At 44.8% G+C, this 15,653-nt stretch overlaps 1 protein-coding gene across 1 annotated transcript in view; it reads left to right on the top strand.

The window, feature by feature from the left end:
- LOC115092958 (E3 ubiquitin-protein ligase HERC2-like) overlaps positions 1-15,653 on the top strand; it is a 2,733,734-nt gene that overhangs the window by 1,380,667 nt on the left and 1,337,414 nt on the right. The window contains 1 exon segment of the mRNA XM_029604466.1: positions 12,792-12,982. Within this exon segment, the coding sequence (XP_029460326.1) occupies positions 12,792-12,982 (191 nt within the window).

The following is a 15,653-nucleotide window of genomic DNA, read 5'->3' as shown; positions in this document are numbered from 1 at the left end:
GCAGCCACTGGAGGACACGAGAGACGTCCTGACGATGGCTTTGAATGTCTTGCGAGAAGACTAGAATATCATTGAGGTATACAACTATGCACTGATAAAGAATATCCCTTAAAACCTCATTCATCAGGTTTTGAAATACCGCTGGCTCATTGCAAAGCCCAAACGGCATCACAAGATATTCAAAGTGACCATCATGTGTGTTAAAGGCATTTTCCACTCGTTGCTCTCGCGGATCCGGACCAGATTATAGGCTCCGCGGAGGTCTAATTTCGAAAAGATCTTTGCTCCTTGAAGCCTTTCAAAAAGCTCAGAGATGAGAGGCGGTGGGTAGTGATCCTTGAGAGTAATTTTGTTTAGACCCCGGTAGTCGATGCAGGGATGGAGGGAGCCATCTTTTTTCCCTACAATGAAAAATCCTACTCCTGCAGGAGACTTAGAGGGCCAGATGAACCGTTTGGCCAGGTTCTCACGTATCTACTCAATGGCTTGGGTCTCCGTCTGTAAGAGATGATAGATCCTACCCAGAGGAGGCTCCGTGTTAGGCAGTAAATTTATTGCGCAGTTAAAGGAGCATTGAGGAGGTAGAGTGTCTGCGGCCTTCGTAGAGAACCCATCAGAAAAAGATGCATATTGCGGTGGAAGGCTGGGAAAAGAGGGCATGGTTGTCATACATGGCAGTGGAGAGACGGGTTCCAAGCAGTTCTTATGGCAGGCAGGGCCCCAACGAGAGAGCTGTAGAGTAGTCATTCGAACTGTGGAGTGTGCTGCTGAAGTCAGGGCAGTCCAAAATCCACAGGATGGATGGCCTTATCCAATATATGGAATGAAATAGTTTCCATATGCAAGGTGCCCGTGCGAGCTGAATGGGAGCCATGGTGTGCAGTGGAGAGACGGGTTCCAAGCAGTTCTTATGGCAGGCAGGGCCCCAACGAGAGAGCTGTAGAGTAGTCATTCGAACTGTGGAGTGTGCTGCTGAAGTCAGGGCAGTCCAAAATCCACAGGATGGATGGCCTTATCCAATATATGGAATGAAATAGTTTCCATATGCAAGGTGCCCGTGCGAGCTGAATGGGAGCCATGGAGAGGTTCCCCATGAATAGATGAGAGTAGTAATGGCACCGCAGATGGTGGGAATCCGCATGTGTTCTGTGAGTTGCTTCAAGATGAAGTTCCCACCAGCCCCAGAGTCCACCAATGCCAAGGTGTCCACCTCCTGGTTGTCCATCTTGATGGACACGGGGACAGTAAGTGGAGTAGACGTTGAAGCCAGGCCTAGGAGTAGTCCTCCAGCAGAACATAGGCCCGGGAGTTTCCTGGACAGACAGGATTCGCAGCAATGGCATGTCCGGGCTGGCCGCAGTACAGGCAGAGGCCGGATTGCTGTTGACGACATCATTCCTTAGGAGAAAGTCTACTCCTACCCATCTGCATGGGTTCCTCCTCTGATGGATTCTGCGGAGTATTTGCTCTATGAGGAGAAGCAAGCCAAGCTCAGAATAGGCCTGGTGCTGACTTCTTGGATGCTATGGACTCTAGAGAAAGTTCTTGTAGCCGACGGTCGATTCGCACAGTGAGGTCAATCAAAGAGTCCAAGGTGGAGGGATATTCATGAGCCGCCAACTCGTCTTTAATCTGAGGACTCAAACCTTCAAGGAAGATGGAACACAGGCAGTCAGAGTTCCAATGTAATTCCGAAGTGAGGGTTCGGAATTTGATAACGTAGTCCGTTAATGGGCGAGAGCCTTGTTGGAGATGAAGAAGAGATGACCCGGAAATGGCTCGTCGACCAGGGTCTTTGAAGACAGTCTGCTTGCTCCCAGAGAGGTGACGCCCATGCCAAGGCCTTGTCATCCAAAAGGGCCAGGATATATATGGCCTTGGTGATCACGTCTGGGAAATAAGCTGGTTGCAAGCAGAAGTGCATATTGCATTGGTTCAAGAACCCCCTGCTGAAAAGCGTGGTGATTCCGGCAAGGACACAGTCAGCCAAGGAGCCAGCATAGAGGTAGAAGCCTAGAGTTTGATAGACGTTGTAGTGGCAGTCACGGAAGCATCTAGGCGAGAGCTCAGGTTGTCTATGGCTGCCGCCAGAGACTCCAAGAATTTTTGCTCTTCGCTGACCCTTTGTGCCAGGCCAGGAATGGCCTTAGAGGGCCGAGACCTCTGCCGGGTCCATGGACTTGGCAATTTGTTATGGTTTGTGGGTATGTGGACCTTTTGCCCAAGATGTGAGTTGTTACCACCTGTGGGGAGGAGCCCCACATGTTCACACCTTCGGGAGGCAAGGTCAGGGACAGCAGGGAGCTCTGGGTGAGGCTGTGGAGAACCTCCTGATTCCTCTGGACTTCTCCACAGTGGATAGTCAGGTTGGAGATAATACCTGAGCAGAGACCATGAGGGTGTAGGCACAGGGCAGGCTGCAGTGTGGGAGGCGCGAGACTGGCCTTGTAGAAGGTATTCCGGAGAGGCAGCCCTGAGGGACGGAGCTGCGCAGTGAAGGAGGTGCTTATGCAATGACGTAGGCCAACCTGCGGAGCAGAGAAGCCTGAGTCAGGTCTCCAGTGTTGATGTATGCTCAACTCTGAGGAGCGGGAAGCACAGACAGTCTCTGTACAGCATGGAAGCACTGTCCCGAGGATTGGGGAAGCGCTGGCAGTCTCTGTATAGCGTGGAAGCATTACCCCGAGGAGCAGGGAAGTGCGGACAGGCTCAGTATGGCCTGGAGGCACAGCCCCGACAAGCGGGGAAGTGCTGACAGTTTCTTCTACAGCAGGTAGGCGCAACCCCAAGGAGCGGGGAAGCGCTAAGGTAGAACTCCTAGGAAAGGCGTTCCAGGGGGCCTTCCCGAGGAGCAGTGAGCCTTGTAGGGTAGGATTTCCAGAGGCGCAGGACCAGCCCAAGGAGCAGGGGAGGCCAGGAGACTAAGTCCCCGGAGAGTGCGCACACTGGCTCCCGAGGAGCAGGTACCAGACAGAGTCCAAGTCCAAGGAGTCCAATTTCGTTGCCACAGGAACACGGAAACAGGAGCTTGTGGAGACGTACGGAACTTGTTGCCAAGTCTGCTAGTTGGGGGCGAAAGTGGATCTTAGGTAGCATGATCTGATGACATCATCAATCAGGGACGTCACCGAGGTTCTCGTAGAAGAGGCTTCAAAGGAAGGCCCGGTGGCATGTGCGTGCGTCTAGGAAGGCCCAAACTCGACGTGAGTGGCGTCGGCGTCTCCGCTGCCACAAGGAACTATGGACAACTTGGTGGTGGAGACTAGCCTGCGCTGCGAGCAGACCCGGGGAAGGCAGGAGAACGGTGCAGGATATAAGTAAGCATGGTCGCAGCCGTCTGCAACCAACGGGCATAACAGACTGGGATCTTGTTACCTGAGCAATTTGAAGAAGCAAGGGTATTAAGAAACTGAAATATTGTTTGAGATAAGGATACAAAAGTGTAACCCCCAATATTTAAAAAGGGCTCCACGGCTCCAGGGGCGATCCGGGAAACTACAGACCGGTTAGCCTGACTTCAGTGCAAGGAAAAATAGTGGAAAGTATTCTAAACATCAAAATCACAGAACATATAGAAAGACATGGTTTAATGGAACAAAGTCAGCATGGCTTTACCCAGGGCAAGTCTTGCCTCACAAATCTGCTTCACTTTTTTGAAGGAGTTAATAAACATGTGGATAAAGGTGAACCGGTAGATATAGTATACTTGGATTTTCAGAAGGCGTTTGACAAAGTTCCTCATGAGAGGCTTCTAGGAAAAGTAAAAAGTCATGGGATAGGTGGCGATGTCCTTTCGTGGATTGCAAACTGGCTAAAAGACAGGAAACAGAGAGTAGGATTGAATGGGCAATTTTCTCAGTGGAAGGGAGTGGACAGTGGAGTGCCTCAGGGATCTGTATTGGAACCCTTACTGTTCAATATATTTATAAATGATCTGGAAAGAAATACGACGAGTGAGATAATCTAATTTGCAGATGACACAAAATTGTTCAGAGTAGTTAAATCACAAGCAGATTGTGATAAATTGCAGGAAGACCTTGTGAGACTGGAAAATTGGGCATCCAAATGGCAGATGAAATTTAATGTGGATAAGTGCAAGGTGATGCATATAGGGAAAAATAACCCATGCTATAATTACACAATGTTGGGTTCCATATTAGGTGCTACAACCCAAGAAAGAGATCTAGGTGTCATAGTGGATAACACATTGAAATTGTTGGTGCAGTGTGCTGCGGCAGTCAAAAAAGCAAACAGAATGTTGGGAATTATTAGAAAAGGAATGATGAATAAAACAGAAAATGTCATAATGCCTCTGTATCGCTCCATGGTGAGACCGCACCTTGAATACTGTGTACAATTCTGGTCGCCGCATCTCAAAAAAAGATATAATTGCGATGGAGAAGGTACAGAGAAGGGCTACCAAAATGATAAGGGGAATAGAACAACTCCCCTATGAGGAAAGACTAAAGAGGTTAGGACTTTTCAGCTTGGAAAAGAGACGACTGAGGGGGGGGATATGATAGAGGTGTTTAAAATCATGAGAGGTCTAGAACGGGTAGTTGTGAATCGGTTATTTACTCTTTCGGATAGTAGAAAGACTAGGGGGCACTCCATGAAGTTAGCATGGGGCACATTTAAAACTAATCGGAGAAAGTTCTTTTTTACTCAACGCACAATTAAACTCTGGAATTTGTTGCCAGAGAATGTGGTTCGTGCAGTTAGTATAGCTGTGTTTAAAAAAGGATTGGATAAGTTCTTGGAGGAGAAGTCCATTACCTGCTATTAAGTTCACTTAGAGAATAGCCACTGCCATTAGCAATTGTTACATGGAATAGACTTAGTTTTTGGGTACTTGCCAGGTTCTTATGGCCTGGATTGGCCACTGTTGGAAACAGGATGCTGGGTTTGATGGACCCTTGGTCTGACCCACTTTGGCATTTTCTTTTCTTAACCCCTATTGAGAATTTTCCTATTTGAGAAAAAATTGGAAGAGTTTGACCAAAGTAACATTTTAGATGTTTTTTGTGGTTGGAGACTGTTACCGTACAGTTTCTGTATCTGGAGATATTTTTCTTCATTTTGATTGCCTTTATGCTGATACCCCATTCTAGTTACCAACATTACAGGATGAGTACTTTTTTCCCCATGGATAATTGTGCAAGGGAAGTGGGAAGAAAACCAACATCTAAGATGGACAAATTGAGAATAATATTCATTGCCATCATATTTCTGATGTTGTTTTATTTTTGGCATTGTGGCTTGCATCATCCTTTTTAAATTACAGAAAAGGCCTGTTTCATTTGATCACCTTTTACAGACTAAATAGTGTGGGGGGTTTTCTACCAGTTCTCTCCTTTATTGCCTTACTAGGGGATGGAGCGACCACTTTATTCTTCAGGATTTCTCCCAGTCATCTGATTTTGGCTTCCTTGCTATTGTCCTTCACTGCTTGACACCTTTTGGTGAGTTTGGAGTTTAACTGTGAAATCATCACAGAGGTGTTGATAGTCAACGCCAGGGGCACTGGAAGAGAAATCTTCCTCCTCTTCCAAACCTGAACCTGGATCTGTAGCACCCCTATTCTAGCATAAAGCACTGAAACGGGGGAACTGCAACATAGGTGCCCAAACAAGAACGCACTGTCATTAATTTTTTATGACAGTGTGGAAGAAGAAATCCCCAGCTTTTTACATGATTCATGTGGATTTACAGTATTTTTTTTTACTTGGTGTGACACTGGACTAATATAGCAGTTTCCTGCAAATGTAGCAAGAAGATGGCGATTTTGCACCAATAGACCAATAAAAAGGACATGATGCCTAGGATCAGTGGTAAGAGCCATGTGTCATTACTCAACAGCCACTCAGTGCAAGCCAGCCTTTGTGGGCAGAGGAACCCTCTCCCCCACCACAAGGAACAGGAGATATCTGACCTGCTTGCCACATCCTGAAACACAGGAGCATGGCGATGGAACACAAACCAGAGCCTGATCCAGACCTTTTAGAGATACCACAACATGGGTTAACAATGACCAACCTAGTCAATCATCATGCAAAGGAGAACAACAAGGTGGCTCAATTGGAGGAAAGAAGGAGCCGTTTGACCTGTGAGAATCATCGAGAATGGGCTAGATGCAGTGACCCTGAAGCGCTGAGAGCTGTTGTGCTTACATTGGAGAAGAGAATTGTGCGATATTTTTACCAATGAGGCTAGCTGCAGTTGTCCTTGCAAGGCTGTACTATGATGGCTTCAACAGAATGCATTAAAATCTACACCTTTCAGAGACCCTAGCACATGGCGCTACATTGTTGTAGATGCCTGTTGGCAATGTTCCTGGAAACAGATGCCAGTGCGGAGGGACCGAGAACGACGGACACAGAGCCCGTACTGGTGAGTATTTTGACCCATGTGAGGAACCTCAGCATGCATCCAGTAATGCTGGAAAGAGGGACAAGGGTCCAGACTCAGTACCTCCTGATACTAAGACCCAGTGTGGAGAGAAGGAGACCATGGAGGTTAAAGAACTCCACCCCCTTCAGGGAAGAGACTGTGGTTGTGCAGCGGTTAACGAGACCACGACAGTTGCAGAGGAAATAGTGGAGGAAGTGATTGAAGGGAGCATGAGGAATGATCCCTCATGGGCTGAAGCTGAAAAGGAAGAGGCACAGTTAACTCACGCTTTAGAAATACTCACTACTGGCCAGGGCCACCCTGCCCTAGGGCAGCCATCAATGATGGAGCAAGCGAGAACAGTACTGTCTAACTGGGAAAGATCATCGTTGTGAGATCTGCCCTCGCCCCAATCATGATCATCAGCTGAATGCTCTCAGGAGTCCTGAAATTTTCATGGAGAACGTATTTTGGTGACTGCCATTCACGTGAATGGATCATGGCATGTACTTGCTATAGTTACTCCCAAGAGCAATGTGGTGGTACAGGGCCCTCAGACTATGTTAGAATTTTGCCGCATGTTCACCAATCACACTTTTGTGCCTCCTGTGGTAAACGGAGAGGGTGACCTACATCGTTCATTGAGTGGCTTTTGGAAAGACATACTGCATCCTCGGGAAGTGAAACACCAGAGAGCAGTGGACTTAGAGATTTTGTTGCATCTGAGGTACTGGACCATGGGATCCCCATTAAAGTAAGAGGTCAAGCGTGGTTTGTCTCTAGAACTGTTGATATAGAGCAATCCCTGAGGTGGGGGGTGGCCAATGTAACACCAATATTTAAAAAATGCTCCAGGGGCAATCCAGTGAGCCTGACTTCAGTGCCGGGAAAAATAGTGGAAACTATTCTCAAGATCAAAATCGTAGAGAATATAGAAAGACATGGTTTAATAGAACACAGTCAACATGGATTTACCCAAGGGAATTCTTGCCTAACAAATCTGCTTCATTTTTTTGAAGGGGTTAATAAACATGTGGATAAAGGTGAACCGGTAGATGTAGTGTATTTGGATTTTCAGAAGACGTTTGACAAAGTCCCTCATTAGAGGCTTCTAAGAAAACTAAAATGTAATGAGATAGGAGGCGATGTCCTTTCATGGATTACTAACTGGTTAAAAGACAGGAAACAGAGAGTAGGATTAAATGGTCAATTTTCTTAGTGGAAAAGGGTAAACAGTGGAGTGCCTCAGGGATCTGTACTTGGACCAGTGCTTGGGCATCCAAATGGCAGATGAAATTTAATGTTGACAAGTGCAAGGTGTTGCATATAGGGAAAAATAACCCTTGCTGTAGTTACACGATGTTAGGTTCCATATTAGGAGCTACCACCCAGGAAAAAGATCTAGACAGCATAGTGGATAATACTTTAAAATCGTCGGCTCAGTGTGCTGTAGCAGTCAAAAAAGCAAACAGAATGTTAGGAATTATTAGGAAGGGAATGGTTAATAAAACAGAAAATGTCAAAATGCCTCTATATTGCTCCTTGGTGAGATCACACCTTGAATTCTGTGTACAATTCTGGTCGCCGCATCTCAAAAAAGATATAGTTGCGATGGAGAAAGTACAGAGAAGGGCAACCAAAATGATAAAGGGGATAGAACAGTTCCCCTATGAGCAAAGGCTGAAGAGGTTAGGGCTGAAGCTTGGAGAAGAGACGGCTGAAGGGGGATATGATAGAGGTCTTTAAGATCATGAGAGGTCTTGAACGAGTAGATGTGAATCGGTTATTTACACTTTCGAATAATAGAAGGACTAGCGGGCATTCCTTGAAGTTAGCAAGTGCACATTTAAGACTAATCAGAGAAAATTCTTTTTCACTCAATGCACAATTAAACTCTGGAATTTGTTGCCAGAGGATGTGGTTAGTGCAGTTAGTGTAGCTGGGTTCAAAAAAGGTTTGGATAAGTTCTTGGAGGGAGAAGTCCATTAACTGCTATTAATCAAGTTTACTTAGGGAATAGCCACTGCTATTAATTGCATCAGTAGCATGGGATCTTCTTAGTGTTTGGGTAATTGCCAGGTTCTTGTGGCCTGGTTTGGCCTCTGTTGGAAACAGGATGCTGGGCTTCATGGAACCTTGGTCTGACCCAGCATGGCAATTTCTTATGTTCTTACATTATCTTTATGTGCCCGTTATATGTGTTTAGCTATGTTGAATGCCATAGAAATGAATGGATCTTTGAACAGTCTGATAAGGTGATAATCGAAGATGAGCAAGATAAAGTTATTTGTATGTAGTTAACATGATTACCCCAGGGCCATTGAATGAAAAATGCAGGGTGTGAAAATGGAGCGTTATATCCTGAAGGACAGAGTTTAGTACTGCTGTTGAGATGGGTAGGTAGATACAACCCAAATCGAATGCCTCCCTCCAAATGGGGCTGTGGTTAAAAAAAATGCAACCAGACTGTTATGAAACTGCCTTTTGAGGAATATGATGAGGCTTATGAATAATGCCCGGTGTTCAGACCGTGAAATGTACACTGATTTCTGCTAATTGAAGAAATTGCCATGCTGTTCACCATTATGTATGCTGTTATAACTGCAATGTGTTCATTGTTATATTACTATCATGAATTAAATAAATGATTGCTGCTAATTGCAGGCTTGAGAAAATCATGCTTCCTCATGTTGGGATGGTATCTTGTTATGTTCAGTTCCAGATCTTCTGACTTTAGCCCTCAGCTATCAGCAGGATCCTGGTGATTAAAAGCTATCAAAGAGCTAAACATGAGACTAATATGGGCTATGAAGACCCAGAGAATAGTTTATAAAAAAATGGGGCTTGTGATTGTTTATGTGATATTAGGGTGATTTCTTTATTATCTGAGTATGGTTTTGAAAGTGGTTATATGACATGTTAGTGCTATTAATTAATGATTGTGATAATATATGTTATTTTGGAGTAATATATTTAACTTAAAATGAAAAAAGTCACAATTACCAAAAAACCCCAAAACACATATTTAAGGTGTTATGTATATTTTGTTTGCTCTTGTTTCTATTTGGGTTAGCCGTAATGTGAACTGAGGTTGTTCTTTACTGCCAGCAACCCCATGTTTGGATAAGGTGTTTGGGTCAGACTTCTCCAGTTTGGTGATCAATCAGTGAAATGGATTTCAATGCATTTTTTTTCCATTAATTTCTTCTCCACCCTATTAAAGTAGTTTGTTCCCTTTGTCATTTTCAACTATATTTAAGATAAACAAGAATCCATACCTCCCTAAAGCCTTACGTAATGGGTTTCTGTACTTTACAGTGTCCCTTCTTATGAAGATTCCTACTTCCATGAACTGCTGATTGGTGTTTTTGCACTTGTTACAAAATTACAGGTATTCTGTTGAGAATGCTTGCTATTATTAATTGGGCTATATGACTACAGGATCTTCTTATAGGAGATCCATATTAAATTGGTTTGATACCATAGTTAATGACCTGCGGTTCATTCATCAAACTGTGATGTGCCGGTATTGTGTGTTTTAGGGCCTTATTGCACGCGATACTGGCTGCATCACGGCAATACAATGCAAATTAGGGGAAGGGGAGGAGTGTGGGTGGGGTTTGGGCAGAGTTATGTTCCGGCAGCACTGCGGGCGATAATGTTTTCTACATTATCGCTGGCAGCACTATGGCAAATAACTACACCTTTTCCTGTGGCACTATGGGTATGAAACTGTGCAGCTGGCCACAAGCGAGGCTGGTGAAAATGCACTGCCGCAATGCGGCTAGCTGCACAATTTTGTCCCCACCAGTTTTGTTTTTGTTTGCGCGGCTCAACATTCTGCTATAATTATAACAGAATGATGAACCTTAGCCATGGTTTGTTGATTTTAATATATTGAATGTACCATGTTGCATTTATAATGTTATTAACAAGTAAATTGATAGTATAGGAAGAAAAATAATGTGCGCCATCTTCCTTGCTTAATTATTTTTCTTTTTGTAATCAGGGGTGAGTATGTCAGGGCTTTGACAGCCACTCATATTTCCCAGTGATTTTCTAGTTAGAGATACTAGGAGGGGTTTTGTATTTTTGAATTCTTCCCATTGCTGTGACTCCATCTTTGTGGGGGTAAGGCATCTAGGGTATATAATCTCTTAGAGCATGCCTAAGGCCCAATTTTTAATGGCCCGCGTGCATAAAAAATGGGTTACGTGCGTGGCCAAGCCTTGAGCGCACCGCGCTCATTTTAAAAGGGGCCCGGCCAGACATGTAACCCCTGTTTGGTGCACAAGAGCCGGGCCTCAACAACGTGACAGTCCGGGGGACAGGGGTGGGGCAGGGCCAGTACGGCGTTTATTGCCGCTGTGCCAGGGGATTGCGCGCCAACAGGGTGCCAGCGAGCACAAGTTACTACTGCTCCTTTGGAGGAGCAAAAGGTAATTTAAAAAAATAGGAGTACTTAGGCTAGGGATAGGGGCGGTTAGGAGAGGGGAAGGAGAAGGGAGGTTAGTGTAGAGGATAGGGAAGTGGGGAAGCCCGACGATGCGTTGCTGCTTAATTTTTGCGTGTGCCTCCCGCAATTTTATAACATACATGCATTGGCACGCACATGTTATAAAATTGCACATCCTTTTAAAAAATCTACCACTTAGGGGTAGATCTTTAAAAAATACGCTGGATTTTATAAGATACGCGCGGCTACGCGCGTATCTTATAAAATCCGGGGTCGGCGCGCGCAAGGGGGTGCACATTTGTGCAACCTGCGCGCGCCGAGCCCAGCATGCGCTGCCTGTTCCCTCCTAGGCCGCTCCAATTTCGGAGCGGCCTCGGAGGGAACTTTCCTTTGCCTTCCCCTCCCTTCCCCTACCTAACCCACCCCCGGGCCTTATCTAAACCCCCCCCCTACCTTTGTCGGCAAAGTTACGCCTGCTGAAAACAGGCGTAACTTTGGGCGCGCCGGCCGGCAGCCCTGCTCCGTCCTCCGAAACGCCGCAGCACGCCCCCAAAACGCCGCGTCGTTTCTGGAATGCCACGGACACGCCCCCCGCCCTTTTTTGAAAGCCCCAGGACTTCCGCGCACCGGCGGCCTATGCAAAATAGGCGCGCCGGCGCGCGCAGGCCTTTTAAAATCCGCCCCTTAGTGTTTTAGAGGGAAGGAGAAGCTAAAGATTTGGTGAGGAGAGCCTGGAAATTCCCAAAGATCTTAAGCCAGCATTTGGAGGAGAAAGAAATCCTCTCATGATTTCAGTCATTATTGAGAAGTTTGGATTTCCCCAGGATCTTAAGGAGGAGACTAGAGTTTGAAATTCTTCCAGGGTCTAAAGAGAAGATTAACTAATACGTTTTGGTTGGCCTTTGCTCATCACTTTTTCAAGTTTAGATATTGATGGATTTTTTAATAAGATTTTTGGACTTACAACTTGACTAGTCTGAAGGTGAGGGCATACTCCTAGTAACCCAAAGGATTAGGGTATGGTCCTTGTTACTTCAGTGATCTGAAGAAACAAGGTAAGAAGAAGATATTTTTTGAGATAAGGACTCAGGGGGCTAACTTCTGTTCTGAGTCAGTTGAGAAAGAAGTTGAAGAGTTTGACCAAAGTAGCATTTTGGATGTTTTTGTACCTGGGGAATTTTACCCTGTAGTTTTTGTATTTTGGGATATTTTTCTACCTTTTTTTTTATTTTTGTTAAGCTGGAACCCCATTCTAGTTACCTAACATTATAGGGTGAGAACTTTTTCTCCATGGATAATGGTGCAAGGGAAGTGAGAAGAGAACCAACACCTAAGATGTACAAATTGGCAATAATATTCTTTGCCATCATATTTCTCAGGTTCTTTATTTTGGTATTGTGGCTTGGATCATCTTTTTAATTTACAGTATAGACTATTTCATTTGAACAACTATTAAGGCTAAAGAGTGATTTTTTTTCTAACCTTTCACTCCTTTTTTACAATCGTAGAGAATGGAGGGACTCCTTTTTCCTTATGGATTTCTCCCAATCGTTCTGATTTTGGCTTCCTTGCTATTGTTCTTCACTATTTAGCACCTATTGGAGAGTTTGGATTTTAACTATGAAATAGTCACGAAGATGGTGTTGGGAGAGGCCCTGGAAAAGAAATCTTCCTTCCTATCTGGACCTGAACTCGGACTAAGCAACCCTATTCTAGGATAAAGCACTGAAACAGAGGAACAGCTACATATTAAATTGAAAGAATTACTTTTCATTTTAGAAATATTTAAGTAGTTTAATAGCAAATATTTTCTTGAATATTAAAATTGTATTCTGATTTGTTTGTTAAACTGAATGCCTTCATATGCTATTAAAATTGAAAGAGAATAATGATTGACATTTGTCAAGAACATAATTTGAAATGCACTACTTTCCTAACTCAACAGGTCAATCACCAGTATTTTGTGGCCGCTCTGGAAAACAGCTAAAGCGGCGTCACAGCAATCAGCGAGGAATATTATTAGATGATTGGTCCCAAATAGTTAAAAATTTGACTGTATCTTCCTCTCTGAATCAAGCTTCACGTCTGATTGATGGCAGTGAACAGTGCTGGCAGTCTTCTGGGTCACAAGGAAAGGCAAGTTTCAATGCTAAATGTGTAAAACTATCTCCAGTACCTGCATGTAATTTGCTTTGAAGTGCTTGAAAAAGCAGAATATAAATAAGTAAATAATAATTAAATGTTTACATTTTAATCTAATGTGTTCATTCAGTATTAAATAAACCAGGAACACTAGTTTTCTAAAATTTTACTGTCTTGTGTATGTTTGCTTTTAAATTGTGCTGTGATTTCAGTGTTGCTAAAAAAAAAAAAAAGTATTTAGAAAGTGAGCATAAAAGGTATTGTCAGTTAATGATGTCCTTCAACTTTAACGCATTCCTTACCCCTCAGTAGTTACTGTCATGTTGATGGATGTTAGGTATGATAAGCTTGAGGAGGCTAAAGCTCCCCAAAAATTGCTTAAAGTCTGGCACAGGGGGGCATATGATGGCTGAAAAAGACAGAAATGGTCCATCCAGTTTGCCCAGTAAGTGTAGGGTTGTAATTGCTGTTCCATACAAGTTACCCCACACCTTCTATTTAGGGTTGTAACTGCCACTTTGTGCAAGTTTCACCAGTGTTTCATTGCCAGTCTATGGATCCTTTGTGAGCAGTGATCATCACAGTAGCTATTGAAAAGAAGTAGGAAAGGGGCATCAGGGACAAGTAGTTCATCCATGAACAGTGGGAACTTATCTTAAATGGCACTTCTCTAAGCTGGCTGCACAAGCTTTGCATATTTTTATATTCCTCTTCAGCCAGTCTAGTCCAGACTCATGGGTTATACTCTCCAGCCAGCAGATGGAGACAGAGACCAATAGGTTTGCTAACGTCATACCATATAGATTCCAATGCTGTTTCAGTCTGCCAGTATTCTCTATCTCCAGAAAGAACTAGGAGTGTTTCTCCAAGGAGAAGCAGGATGGTATTCCTCACACATGGGTGACATCATCAGATGGAGCCATGATACAGAAAACTTATGTCAAAGTTTCTAGAACTTTGGTATGGTTACATTGAGCATGCCTAGCATGCCCTTTTCCACATGTCCATGCAGGGTCTCTCTTCAGTCTCTTCTTTTTCGTGGAGCTGCAGCATTACGGTTGGTGTGCCTCATATTTTTGGACCTTCTGGCCTATTTTTGGAAAACCGTTCAATCTTTTTTTTTTTTTTTTGCAGTCTTAGGTTGTTGCTGTGCCAGTGATCGATGTCAGGTCCCTCTCGGTCCTCTTTTTTGTGTCCCTTTTCTTTCGTCATGTCGTAGCCACATCTAGATTTAAGCGATGTCTTCTGTGCCCAAGGACCATGTCTATCTCAGACCCTCGTGATGAATGTGACCTCTGCCTGGGGGCATTGCATGAGATGCAGGGTTGCTGCAGGTGCACCCAGATGACCATGAAAGTACATTGGCTTCGGCTCGATAAGATGGAGCCCATCTTTTGGTCAGAGATATCCGAGGCATTATCATTGAGTAACAACAAAGCCACACCAATGGATACTGAGCCATTGATGTCAGTGGGGATGTTGGTGCCATCAGCTGATAGAGCACTGGAGACTAATCATCAAGCTCCTTCAGGCTGAAGATGAATGTTTCTTCGTTATCAGCCTCAGCACTGGGGAAGGAGCATCGGTAACGGTGCCCAATGATGCATGGTGCTGAGCACGGGGATGCACCAGCTCTTGCTGTGATGCCCTCGAAGTGAACCCACAGCGAGGATAGCCAGTCCTCAACTGATGCTGGGGGGTGCCATGGACGAATCTAATTGATTTCTTTGATTGGGTGACTAGAGAACTGGATCAGGGAAGAACGTTCGATGTAATTTACTTGGATTTTAGTAAAGCTTTTGATACAGTCCTACATAGAAGACTTATCAACAAAATGAGAAGCTTGGGAGTCAGCTCCAAGATGATGATGTAGATTACAAACTGGTTGACGAAAACAAGACAACTGGTGATGGTAAATGGAACCTACTCTGAAGAGAGAATGGTATTAAGTGGCGTGCCAAAGGGATCAGTGTTGGGACCGGTTCTATTCAACATCTTCGTGAGCGACATTGCGGAAGGGATAGAAGGTAAAGTTTGTCTATTTGTGGATGATACTAAGATCTGCAGCAGAGTGGACATGCCAGTGTTAGAATACCAGTAGTTTATGTGGACCCAGTTGGTAGAATAACAGCCTTACCTGGATCAACCAAGAAGACAGCACTCCTGCACCCAGTAATGGGTAGTCCCAATCTGCCTGAGTGGATGACACGCAAGGTATATCCAGAGGCAGTCCAAATCCCCAAGGCAGAGGCGGCAAGGTGGGTAATCCAGAGACAGTCAGAGTTCAAGGGCAATCAGCAGGCAAGGCAAATCCAAGAACAATCCAAATCACGGGACAGGCAGCAGGCTAGGCAAATCCAGAGACAGACCAGGTCCAATCAAGAAAGCAACAATCACCGAAGGAAGCACCAGCACAAGTGAGCCTGTAGCCGAGGCAAGGGCTTATGGGGAGCTGTCTACTTAAGTATTGGTTTTTTCCCGCACTAGGTGCGGAGAGTGCCAAGAGGAGCGTTGACGTAAGGAGCGGGACACAGTCGCATCAGCCCGTGCTGTGCGCCGCAGCGTACAGCCCTGCCAGACGCAGCCCTGATCATGTTGGACGGTCGAGGACAAGTCAGAGGTACGGGTTTGTCTTTTAACAGTACCACCTCTGCAAGGGTCTCCG

The sequence above is a fragment of the Rhinatrema bivittatum genome, chromosome 5, assembly GCF_901001135.1.
Source record: "Rhinatrema bivittatum chromosome 5, aRhiBiv1.1, whole genome shotgun sequence".
Lineage (NCBI taxonomy): Eukaryota > Metazoa > Chordata > Amphibia > Gymnophiona > Rhinatrematidae > Rhinatrema > Rhinatrema bivittatum.
This window is presented reverse-complemented; position numbering and strand designations above follow the sequence as displayed.